Source organism: Cebidichthys violaceus, unplaced genomic scaffold (assembly GCF_023349555.1).
Source record: "Cebidichthys violaceus isolate CVI_PGR_0920_01 unplaced genomic scaffold, fCebVio1.0.p SCAF_17, whole genome shotgun sequence".
In the NCBI taxonomy this organism is placed as follows: domain Eukaryota; kingdom Metazoa; phylum Chordata; class Actinopteri; order Perciformes; family Stichaeidae; genus Cebidichthys; species Cebidichthys violaceus.
In genome coordinates, this window is record NW_027176340.1 from 9,316,210 (window position 1) to 9,328,462 (window position 12,253).

Sequence of the window (12,253 nt, forward strand, 5' to 3'; positions counted from 1 at the left end):
ATCATGGGTGACACCTTAACTAATTTTACACTGATAGATATATGGTCTCGTACCGGATCATTTGGTCATAGGTAAAACAGTGAACACACATCAAGGCTGTCTGGATTTGGCAAACACAATTTGTCCTTATTAAAGAAGGTGTGTGGAGTAAGTGAAGGAATTAAAGACTTAAGAGACAGAGGCCACCATTTCTGGTTTGTTAAACAAAGATTTTCTTTTAATTCATTGCAACCTCAAATTCGTACACAAAAGAACTAATGAATTAGTCTCAACTTCACTTTTAGTAGTCTAAAAATGTTTTAGTGGTAGGACATAGAACTAGGATTACGTTGTAAATCTTGTCAAAGTGGTATCCTTTCAGATAGTAAAGTCATTTTAATGAGTTACACATCTCCTGTCAAATCCCTGTTTAATAACCACACGCTGTAACACCTCAGTCTGTTACTACTATAATGCTACATTCCTGCAGATAAACTCAGCATGCACTTTGTTTCACAGATACCATATTTAAGAGCATTTGTAATTTTGTAAATGCATGTTCAAGTATTTAGAAAAACATTATGATGCGGTTATTGTCAGGTGTTGGCCGTTTCCTTCAGGTTGACGTCACATGTTACTTCCTCAGGCCACGCTTGCTTCTGCTACCCTTTGATCTGAGAATAAAGAAAAAGTCAGCAGATATGTCGCCGTATTAGCCAGCACACAACCAGCCTAACCTGTAGAACACACTGAACCTTGTATATTCCTTCCCATGGTAAATGCAGTTGAGTGTTGAAGCCTTTAATTTGAGCTGTGTGTCTCACTGCTCTTTTGATTCGAATGAACTTCAGAAATTGTATTATTTCTTGTGATGCAAATAAGTCGCTGTGGCTTCATTTGAAATTTAAATTATTTTAGGGAAATTCTTTTCGCAGAAAGGAAACTTCAGACATCATAAGACCACAAACAAGCCTTCTCTCAAACGTTTTAACTTTATGGTTTTATTGTCATTAACCCTTTATTTGCAGCAATTTATCCTCATAGTTCAGAACGTGGCCATTAGACGTTTTCTCGCACTGTGAGAAGTTCTATCAAAGGGAGATTTTCTTTTCTCAGGTGACAATTTTTCTAATTCTAAAATAGCAAAGATTACAGAAAAATAAACATGATTTGACATGATGACTCATTTCAGGGGTCCCGACCGCCAGGTTGGGAACCACTGCTCCACAGAGGTCTGCTGCTGGCCTCAGATACTGCGCTGAGAGCTTGTCATAGCTGTCTGCTGTTGTAAGGGGATTTGCTTCCAAATAGTTGACTGCTATCTTTATCTGCTGTTGCTACCGAGGTACCTGATCCCTGCAGCTTCACTATGAGCACATAGATTTATACATTTTAGGTGAAACTGGGACAAATTATGTTTTTTTTGTATTGTTTGACATGATACAATTTCTGAACATGAATTAGGGCTGTTTTATCTGAAATTTTTTTATAAAATCAAGCCTCTATTTCATAGGGATTCCTCTTTGAAATGATCGGTTACAGAATTATAGTATTACTGGTTTGCAAAAGCAATGTCATATTCTGCAGGAAAAACAATATAAGCCTGTTTAAGTTTTGTTCAGAGCCTGAACCTTGATTGTAGACTACATCAGGAATGAAGGATCCACATGATTTGGATGGCAGCAGGGTCTGGTCACTGTTTTATTGTGAGCTACATTAACACAGATGGTATCACATAGCAGTTATAAGATCTCCCAGCTGTTGTACCTGCATTTAAACCCCCATCTCTCCTTCAAGATAGAGTGCATATACTGTATGTTGTTCAGATACCCCAGCTTGCCCTTTGTTTAAACACCTCTCGTGGGTTCGCCCCTTTTTGTTTTCCCGTTCCTGTTTGGCTATTCAGGAAACTTTAGTCCTGCTGTTAGGCAGCTGACACAAACAGGCTGCAACTGATGCCGCTTCAAACAAACAGAGATCAGTGTAGTGAGAGAAGCTGAGGGGAAGTTGAAATAGGAGGAGTTGGAGACTTGACGAGGTCACTAGGTGAAGGTTTATATCAGAGCAGACTTATGAGTGTCATCAGGAAATCATTGATTATTGGTTACCTGAACGTTACTTTCTGCCTTTTCAATTCTCCTGTATGGTTTTGCAATTTTTTTTATTTCTACCAGGCTTGATGACATATCCTACAACATCCTGTTTCAAAGATACATATTAGATGTCAGATGTCTATGTTGCAGTGGTGAAAGAAGTAGCCTACTCAGATATATCACGAAAGTAAAAGTAGCAATACCGCAGTGCAGAAATACTCTGTTACAAGTAAAGTTAAAGTAAAAATTTTACTTAGCAAAAGTAGGACAAAAGTATGAGCATCAAAACTTACTTGAAGTAGAAAAGGTAAAACTACTTATAATATTTACTATATCACTGGATTATAATTGTTAATGCATAAATGTGTTTATTTTTTTATATTTCAACTGGTAAATATGGGGCTAAGTTTTATTTATTTATCTCATTAAATGTATTTACTTCCATCTCACTGAAAAGAGGCGATAGACTATACAGAAGTGATATTTCGTCACAATCAAGACAAAGAAAATGCATTAATTCACCACAGCACTACTTCTTGCTTTCATGCAGTAGCCTACAGGTGTTAGAAGGCACTTCAAATCATAACATGTGAATATCCATAACACAATAAACTTACACTTTCTGATGATCACTGACCCGGTTTCTCAGCACCGTGATCTGTGGAAATGATGTTAAAAAATGTATTGACATTCAGCCTACTGAAGCCACAATTTTGCAAATAGTTGGCCAAACCAGAATCTGACTTTAGGTTCTGGTTTGATAGCCACAGTTAGCGTTAGCTGAAGCTAAATTTAGCAACATATTCCCAACCTGTTATCTTTAATGGAGAAATTAATTTTGATGATTTATGTTCGTATTTCAGTTTGACATCCCACATACATGAGTTCAGTCGAACCCCATCGTTATGATGGAGGGAAAAAAAGTAGGCCAACACTTGCTAAACTAGCTAGTCTTGCTAAACTAGCCTAGCTTAAGAGTAGCAATAACTGCCGTCTCAAATGGTTGCACCACATTTAGATCACATATTTGAAATGACTCAAATTAAAGGTTAATTAATTTTACACATTATTAGTTGAACTAAGAGGTAAGATATTAATATTACTTCTCTAATATAAATATTGCTGATTCCGTAACAATACTTCTTTTTACAGGACAGAGCCGTCAACCCTGGGCCCAACCCCCAAACCTGGAGGCCATTTTTCCTGCTCTACATGCCAGGAGGCATAAAGGGCAATGATGATGATGAATATTAATTTAATATTCAACTTATCTGTTAAACTGTTTGGCTAGCTCACCTAAAACTTAACTCTTTTCTCCTCACTGTTTCTGTTAGTACTGCTCTCTGCTTTTGTGGAGCAGTATAGCAGTCTAGGTAGGCTATATAGTATATAAAACCTCTCCTCACTTTTTTATTATTCTTCTACTGCTTCGTCTTTATCAGACACGTGCGCTTGGGCTAAATTCCCATTATGATAACTGACAAACTGGTAGGCCATTTAGATAGTGTAAACAGAACATCAGTAAGTGTTCCCATAAAGCTCTTTGTCATGGTCTATTTATATGTTGGCCTGCATCCCAGAATCAAAACAGGTTGGTGATATATGCTACACATGATGAAGCGATACCTTACCTCGTACTTTTGCTTAGCTTGCTTGTACTGAAGTTCAAATTTCTCAGCCTCCAGCTGGCGAACACAATCCCACATTTCTTTGGCTTTTTCCCTGCATCAGTACAGACAAGAAAGCGATCGATCGTGCAAGCGTATTTGGAATGAAATGAGGGATAGTTTTGTCACTGTGTTTATATTTTACCTGAGTTTGTCCTCTTTCATGTGATCAACATCTAACTCTTTGCGTCGATCATTAAGAATCTTCTTCTTCTTTTCCCTCTCCGTTTGTTTTTTCGCGCCAGGCTGTGTCTGCTGTTAAGGAAGAGGGCATATGAAGTGATTTGTGCACATATACACAGTATGCTTGTGTATTTTTAAAGATAAAGAAAATCTTCACAATGTATCCAGTGAAACTCAAGTTGGACAGAATCATCTTCTTCCTTGCATCGACGTCTGCTTTCTTCTTCGCCTCTTCCTCTTCTTTTCTCGCTTTCTCTTCCTGGTGGAAAACATTATGGTACCTTTAATCACTTAGTTTACAGTATTTTGATGTGTGACATTGTCTGAACTTGGTTTAATTGAATGTAAGAAAGATTTATAGATAGGTTGGCCTGGGGTAGGACATCCAAATGGTACTTTGACATATTTAAAAGGCAGTGGCTGACAGCTACCTTGACAGGTAGCAGGGTTAAGGAAGATGATCTACAGTTACAGTATGTCCTATGGATGTCATCCGTCTTCGTATACATACATTTACTTTGTTCTGCCGGTCTTTTTCTCTCTCTGCCCTGATCTTCATCTGCTCTGTTCTCTCTGACCTGCGTGTCTCCTAAAGTAGGAAGGAAAATATATTTTACTGACCAAAACAATAGACAATAGACTAAACACGTGATACATGAGTGAGATATAAACATACAATGCGATCTGTGAGGTTGAGAAGCTCTTCTTCCTCCTTCTTACGCTTCTCAAAGTGAGCATCGATCAGAGTGTGGAGCTCAGTCAGGTCCTTCTCCATTCGTTTTCGATGAATGTCCTAAAATTATAGCAAGAAGTTGAATTCTGAGTTCATCCAATAATCTGCCTTCCAAAAAAGACTTGCAGGTGCAACTTTGATCAGCACTGAGATGAACTCACATCAAAGTCCACTTTCTCTCCATCTGGGATTTTAGGAGGTGCCATGCCGGGCACAAAACCAGGCCTGATGAGCAGGATGGAAAAATAGAAATCTTTTCATCTCTCAGAGACTGTAGTTATAATTTAAGTTACATGTATATGAATACATATAAACTCTGCTCTTACTTTGACCTGCGTTTTGCCTCATCTATGTACACATAAAAAAGAAACAGCAAAGTAAAATCTTTAGTTTACGAGGCAATGTATTAAAAAAAAAAAGAAACGCATGAAAAAACCCACAGGGCAACATTTTTATACTGTTGCACAACACACTTCTTATATAACCTGTCCATACCTGCTTCATTGTCCTCTGAAGTATCTGCGAAAAGATGAGAGGGTCAGTGCAGAGTCAAACATTTCACACTGACATGTAGAGGATTATGACACTGATGAACAGGGACACACGTGATTCTCAATGTAAATTTTAAATCTTAAAAGTATATATGATTGTCAAAATTAGTTTTAAGTTTGATGTAAACACCACAATATCATGACACGGAAATTTTACTTAAAATGTAATAAGAGACAAAATAAAATTAATAGAATCCCTTCAGTAATTCAAACAATTAGGTTACCAATATTTTACATTAGCTATTATTTTTCTTCTTTTTTCATTTTTATTTTGACGACGAATACAATAAATGAAGTGTCATTTTTGATTGACACTTCTTGCATTCCTGCTGGTCTCTAGTTAAAGGAAGTTGTCAATAATGATTGGAGTTGGAATGACCTCAGTCAAATGCTTTGTAAGGCAACATAGCCGACCATCTCCTTTCAGTGCTGATGGACTTATCCAGAGAGGAATGCAGGTGTGTTTAGAGGACACGGCTTTAGATTATCATCACAGATAAACTATATGTTGTCTCCACCCGAGTCCCCTCCCAGTGACTAACAGAGTCATTTGTCCTTTAGTCAAACAACAGAAGACACAGAGAAATGCAATACTTGCATGATTTGGGATTTGTATTTGAGTGTTGAATTTAACTGAGTATACCACAACTGCCCAACTCAAATTTGGAATTTAAACACTAACTGAATTTTCAGCAGATATAAAGGTACATTAGTAGAACAGAGAGATAGAATCAAATTATATTCCTAGACTTGTATATCATCATCACTGTCCAGTGAAAAACAAGAATTTCTTAGTAAATTAGAGTGTGAAGTGCAGCTTAGCATTAAAATACATTGTCATTAAGGTGGGAACAAGGTTGCTTTTCTCACCTGATGAACAGTTTTTGGAGAAACATGGTTTTCCTTGGACAGCGACAATATATTATTTTTGTACATGTACACTAACACTGGCATTAGACTACATGGTTGACAACAGTGTGTTAAGAATAAAGTCATCTATTTACAGCTGGCATGCAAACAGATATTAGCATAAGCAATACTACCTTCTACCTCCTCCTCTTCCTCCTCCTCTACTACCTCCTCCACCTCTTCCTCCTCTTCCACCTCCTCCACCTCCTCCTCCTCCTCTTCCACCTCTGCTACCTCTTCCTCCTCCACCTCTTCTGTGCAAAGCAAGCATGTACAGTTAGCAAGCAAACAATTTGAAAATTTCATACAGCATTCATTTCAAAATTATTTCTGTGTATTTTTGACAGTGCCTTTAAAACCTACAGCTATATTTTTATTAAAAAGCATTTGTACACATATGTTTTCATTGTATTTTAAAATTTGTGTTATATAATTCAATCTGGGATGTTTTGTCCAGCCCTGCGATAGTCTGGCGACCTGTCCAGGGTGTACTCTGCTTCTGCCCAATGTCAGCTGGGATTGACTCTAGCCTCCCCCCCCACACACTTTTCCAACCATCTCAACAATTTGGATATCACTGAAGTAGGGAAATAATTGCTACCAGCTTTCCCACAGTTGCATTTAGCTTTTACACTATTTGCAAAGGACTCAAAGTTCTGTATTTTTTGTTCTCGACTTTTCTCTCCTCTGTGGGAAAAAGTCACACAGAGCCTTTAGTCAGAGTCCCTTTAGGTAACTCAACCTCTTTCCACTGCAAAGAAGGTAAGCCAACCTGCATTTAGAGGACCTCTAACAGGAATAAAAAATGAAAGTGGGTATTGTGCATGTGTCGCTGTCTTCCCCAAGGTCCCGTATTGAGAACATAAGCTGACCTACATTGCTCTCTAACAGCGATCCCTCTCCACATAGAGGGGGGACAGGTGCCGCTTAGTTTCAGGGACAGCCAGGCTGTACAGTGGTCCACATGGACAGCCTCACAAAGGAGACAGAAATAGAGGGACAGCCCTTTTCCTCTCTGATGGCGACCTGTTGCACCATTTGAATTGGAAGGACAGATCCACTGGGATGTTTACACAAAGTGAACAGTCTCCAGTCTCAGATAGAGAGGACTGACTGAGAGGACAAAGGTCAATCTAGCCAAAGAGCTCAAGGACAGCAGCTGCTTCTACAGTGGCACCAACGCGCCAAAAATACAGTATGCTGTATTGTGAAGCCAGCAGCTTAGCAGATGCAGTGTGTTAAGCAACGATAAATGCAAGGCTCAAGTGTGTAAAGCAGGTAACAAAGTCACAGAAAAAATACAACCAGCCTCTTAAAGTTTAGATTTAGAAGCAGTTTTCATAGATATTGCTTGTATTAGAGTACATACCAACAATATCGTTGTAAACTATGGGAATGTACTTCACATGTATATTAAACATGAGCATGGACATTTCTGATATGTAGGTTAAACATGCAGCATAGACACAATATTCATGCTTTTTTTTTTCACGTGAAGCAGCTGTGTAGCATCCAGCCAGTCAGAATAAACAAGCCGCTGCCTGAAACTGCAGCCTATTCACTACATTTCAAATACAAACTGTGAAGACTCATCTTGAACCGAGAAACTGACTTACGTTGACCCCTAAAAAAAGAAAAACGCACACCAAAAATATTCTGTTACAATTGATTTCACCGGTGCTGGCATCACTTTGTTATTATCACTCTCTATTTGACGGAAATTATCCATTTACTCACTCGTTCGTGGCATCTTCTGTGTCGGACATGTTTAGAATGCAGCACCTGCACAAGTAAGTCCAAATTCAAAGGACGATAAGGAGTGACACTGCACCAACGGCAACCTGAGGTGATATGATGAATGCTAAAATGAACCCAAGTCTCAATTTACTGATTAAAAACACATAAGAAGAGCACACAGACTTACCCGGATAGTGCGATGTGTGCTTCAGACTGGGCTCAATGGGGAATTGTGTACTGTGCCCTCCTCTGTGGGCCATAAGCTTTTAAACCCAGTAGTGGATCACATGGCGGCAAGCTACCCATGTCTACAATGGGTGGGCACATACCTGCAAACAGATGGCAGATGGCATTAACTAGAATGGGAAAACAGGCATTCTCCATGGACTTGCATTGTCTATTTTTACACGGCCAAACCTAGGCTGAACAGCGCAGGATTATTCCTCTCAAAAGGTTTCAGCAACTCAAGTCTGGCAGACAAGAGGAAGGTTAGAAATAATCCTTGTAAACCTCTTGTGTGCAGCAAATACACAGAGAGGTGGCTCAAGCTCCTCTGATTTACAAGCAAAGATACTTATTATTCAGTCATTATGATTCTGCAGATCAATGCCACATTTATTACATACCAGCATCATAAAACAGCAACAACGTTTTCCCCTGAACTGGATTTGTTTGGCAACCGTATCAGTGAGCATTATTCCCATAGCAGGTTGCCATGGGAAGAAGTAAAATATAACTCAAATGGCACCGTCTCCTGCACCTCGCCTTTAATCTCTGCCCTCACATGCAATAACGTGCCATAAACAACACCCTTTACGACCATGCCAAGTCTTTTGATACTCCCAGTGTTTGCTGTTAACATTGCCTCTGACCCCACAATTGGGATTATGACTCATCAGATGTCTCCGGTGAGCCAAAAATGGGACTGATTGAATGGAGTTCTCCCTCTACCAATCTAAACTCTGGCTTTGTTTGATTGTTTGATGCTGTTTTGAAGCCTTCGGTGGTTGAGTTTCACAACTTGTATAAGCAAGTCCCAAAGCTAAGTCTCAAGCTGTTTTGGACTACTGAAAGTCATGTCACATCAGTCGAGTCTTCAGAAAAAAAAAAGGATCTGATATCTGAAGGCTGACATGCAGAATAGTGTTAAACGAACATTTTCTATTTAAAGATATGTTATTTGTGTTTTCACATGACTAAATATTGTAGGTGTTTAGATGTTCACTTTTATGAATTAATCATGTGAGCAAGACTTGACTCGAGCAAGAATTGACTCGAGCATGGATGGATTACTGAACGGGCCTACAGGGCACAGCCCAGGTGCCTATGTAGCCCAGGCGCCTATGTAGCAGGGGTGATGGGGCCTTTTGCATGTCTGTGACCAGGAGCCCATTGACTCATAATCCGCACATGGACTCAAGGTCCTTAGAAATGTGTAATATATGTGCAGGTATCATGATACGTCCCTAATTTTGTTTATTAAGTACTACCAGACAAGACAGCTGAGTCCACATGAAAGAATATGTGCTGATCTGTCGCTATTGTCAGCAATGCATTGCTCTGCACTGGAGACCTACTGTATTGCCAACTCCCTCACATTGGTGGGGTGAGCTCAAATTATTTGACACTTTAACACCACCGAGGGAAGCACCAGCTTCCAGAAACATTTAGAAACGATTAATTGTTATTATAAGTGTGTGTATCTGTTAGTTTTTGGGTGATATGTGCTTTTGTTTGAATGATTTAAAGTAGTCTACTTCGATGCAACAGAGCGTACATGAAGGAATTGGGTAAGTACTAGTTGTGGTGTATAATATTTCTGTAATTAGGACCATTTATATTTTACAGTCTTGTTTCGAGCTAAACTGTTTTTTTCATATGCAAGCAGAGGAAGTAATGCATCTTTTACATTATAAGATGAACACAATGCTGACACTTCTCTCTCTTATATAAGAAGTCAGCAGTGTGTTAAATATAGATTTCTGTGTTGCCTCTGGTGGAATCTTTTCCTCAAATATCTGAACTGTTCTTTTGTTCAGCGGTGGTTTACATATTAGAGAAAACATAAACTTTGGTTTGCTCCAAAAAGCCGAAAGGTGTTTGAACACAAATACTCCACTGATCTATTTTCTGTTTCAACATGTTTGTAATTTAAGACTGATTCACAACAATAGCCCACAAAGAAGTCATTCATGAGCAGAAAAGGCCTTTGACATTAATATGTAATGCAGGTATTCTGCTTTACACATGATGCATTTTCAATCCCTTAATAAAACACCTTAAAGAAAGAAGTATGTGATTACATGTTTACAGTTGGTGTTGCTTTATCCATTGAGTGGAGTGAAACAAAATCAAAAGTGTTTGGAAGTCAATCACAGTATTAAGCCTCACCTACTTTCCTTTGATTTAATACAACTTTCTCTTCCTCACTGTACTGTTGCAAACCCCACCCGTCTGGCACCTGAGTCAACTAAAACAAACAAGAGAAAGCTATTAAAACTAATACAAGTAAATCTTGATATGACAGCAGCCCTGACAAGGATGATCAGCTCGAACAAGAGTCACTGTCTCTATTAAGATCTGTTAATAATATAATCTTTACAATAAGCTGTATATTTAGTTAGACACAAACAATACTTTGATCCAGTTTTTAACTGAAGTAGCTGAAACCTGTTCAGTAAACTGATTATGAACTGATGCTGACACCTTGTGGTGGAAACATCAACCTGCACTTTCTTACTTAATAATATGTATGTCATTTTCTTTATATCCATATCAGATTCACAATATTTTTTAAAAAAAGAATACAAATAAGAATTATCAATTGATATAGTAACCTACTGTAGAAACCTAAAACTAACCTCAAATATATTGGATTATAGGTGAAATAAATAGCTGGATCAAATATTATAGGTGAAATATTTAGTTGAATTGAAAACAGGCAGACAGGATCAGAACAGACAGATCAGATAGTAGAATGAGGATAACGCTTGAGCACTTGGTAGTAACACAGAAGACAATCTGGCAGGGATCATGTGCAAGTGAGCGGACCTAAATAGTGAGGGACTAATGAGGGAATGGGCTGCAGGTGAGATGGGCGTGGAGGACCAGGTGAGGGGAATGAGTGATGATAGGGTGTGAGTGGCAGGACCTGAAATGACTGGAGAGTTAGATAAACAAGCAGGCAGGATGAAAACAATCTAAGATGAAGTGGAATTCGTGAAATTGACAACTATTCTAAATTACTGAGTTATCGTTTCAGTAATTTAGCAAAAATACCAAACAATTCCAGCTTGTTAAATGTGAGGTTTTTTTTATTTTGTATCATTGTACATTGAATACTTAAGAGTTTCTGACCGAAGGTTAAAACAAGCACTTGGAAGACTTCATCTGGGAGAATAAAAAGTTTTTGTTTTATTAAAGATTGATTAATTGAAAAAATAACCAGCAGATTATTCCATATTATAGATAGTAACGATGTCTTTGTGCATCTTGGAAAGATTGTATCATATGAGAAAGTTGTTGTTGTAATTTATACATTCATCAATCATTAATGTAAACATTAACATACATGCATAGTGTACAAGGTTGTACCCTGGATTTAAAAAAAGTTATAATGATGAATTAATATTCATCCCGAACCCCAACCTAGTTTAATTTTGACATGACACCAAATACAAAATCATTTCTTTTAAGGAATATAAGAAAATGCCATCAATGTGGATCCAATGATATTTCAATTTACCTCTTCAGTTGTGGGTTTGTTTGTACATTTTGCAAATACCAGTCTCTCTTTACAGGATGTATTCCTCGTGGAGATGCCATCTATCACTGCTTCACTTCACCAGGCTACATTAACCACTTATGCTAGCTCACAACACATCCCATATTCTTGAGTGCAGGTCTGCTGGCCTACCTTATTGCATTGGTAGTAATTGTGACCCAATTCTTTGTACTGGCTGAGCTTTCGTTATATGTGCGTTTTCTTGATCTTTGGTGAATTATTGGCTCACTTGCTGCTGTTACGCCTTGTATTTAGATGAAAACTGAGTTTTCACTCTGCATGCTGTTTTAATGAGTGTAGTTTGAGCAACTTTCAGAGCTGACTTGGGTTACATTTAGAATGTAAGCTGTGTTTCTGCAGCTTCACTTGAGGCTAAATCACGGTTCATCACGACAGCTGATGGATGTGAATGAATGCAAAGTTTTACCTCTTTTGATATTCAAAGAAAGAAATACAACCAAATGGACTCACCATGAGTGAATGCAAATGAGATACGCAGTCCGAGGATTAATCTGTAAAAGACTAGAAAATAATTTTGAAAATATAAAGAGGAATATCGAATTGACCAAAAAAAAGTGGAAATAGATTATTTCATTTATTTGTCTTTTATTCCACAT

General features: G+C 38.1%; 1 protein-coding gene across 1 annotated transcript; it reads right to left on the reverse strand.

Moving 5' to 3' along the window:
• Nucleotides 1–194: 194 nt before the first annotated feature.
• Nucleotides 195–6,267, reverse strand: LOC137873981 (troponin T, cardiac muscle isoforms-like). The gene is made up of 11 exons (XM_068712522.1): nucleotides 6,250–6,267; nucleotides 5,151–5,174; nucleotides 4,982–5,003; nucleotides 4,817–4,880; nucleotides 4,599–4,715; nucleotides 4,434–4,511; nucleotides 4,080–4,181; nucleotides 3,885–3,994; nucleotides 3,704–3,794; nucleotides 2,690–2,730; nucleotides 195–653 (listed from the first exon to the last, which is right to left on the reverse strand). The coding sequence occupies exons 4-11, from the start codon at nucleotides 4,859–4,861 to the stop codon at nucleotides 614–616; spliced, it is 624 nt and encodes a 207-aa protein (XP_068568623.1). The 5' UTR covers nucleotides 4,862–4,880; nucleotides 4,982–5,003; nucleotides 5,151–5,174; nucleotides 6,250–6,267; the 3' UTR covers nucleotides 195–613.
• Nucleotides 6,268–12,253: the final 5,986 nt, after the last annotated feature.

Coding starts and splice junctions, on each gene's coding strand:
- LOC137873981 (XM_068712522.1), bottom strand. CDS start 4,861: ATGGCACCTCCTAAAATCCCAGATGGAGAGAAAGTGGACTTTGAT. Junction 4,716..4,816: donor GAGAGAAAGTGGACTTTGAT/GTGAGTTCATCT, acceptor CTATAATTTTAG/GACATTCATCGAAAACGAAT. Junction 2,731..3,703: donor AAGCTAAGCAAAAGTACGAG/GTAAGGTATCGC, acceptor TCATTTCCACAG/ATCACGGTGCTGAGAAACCG.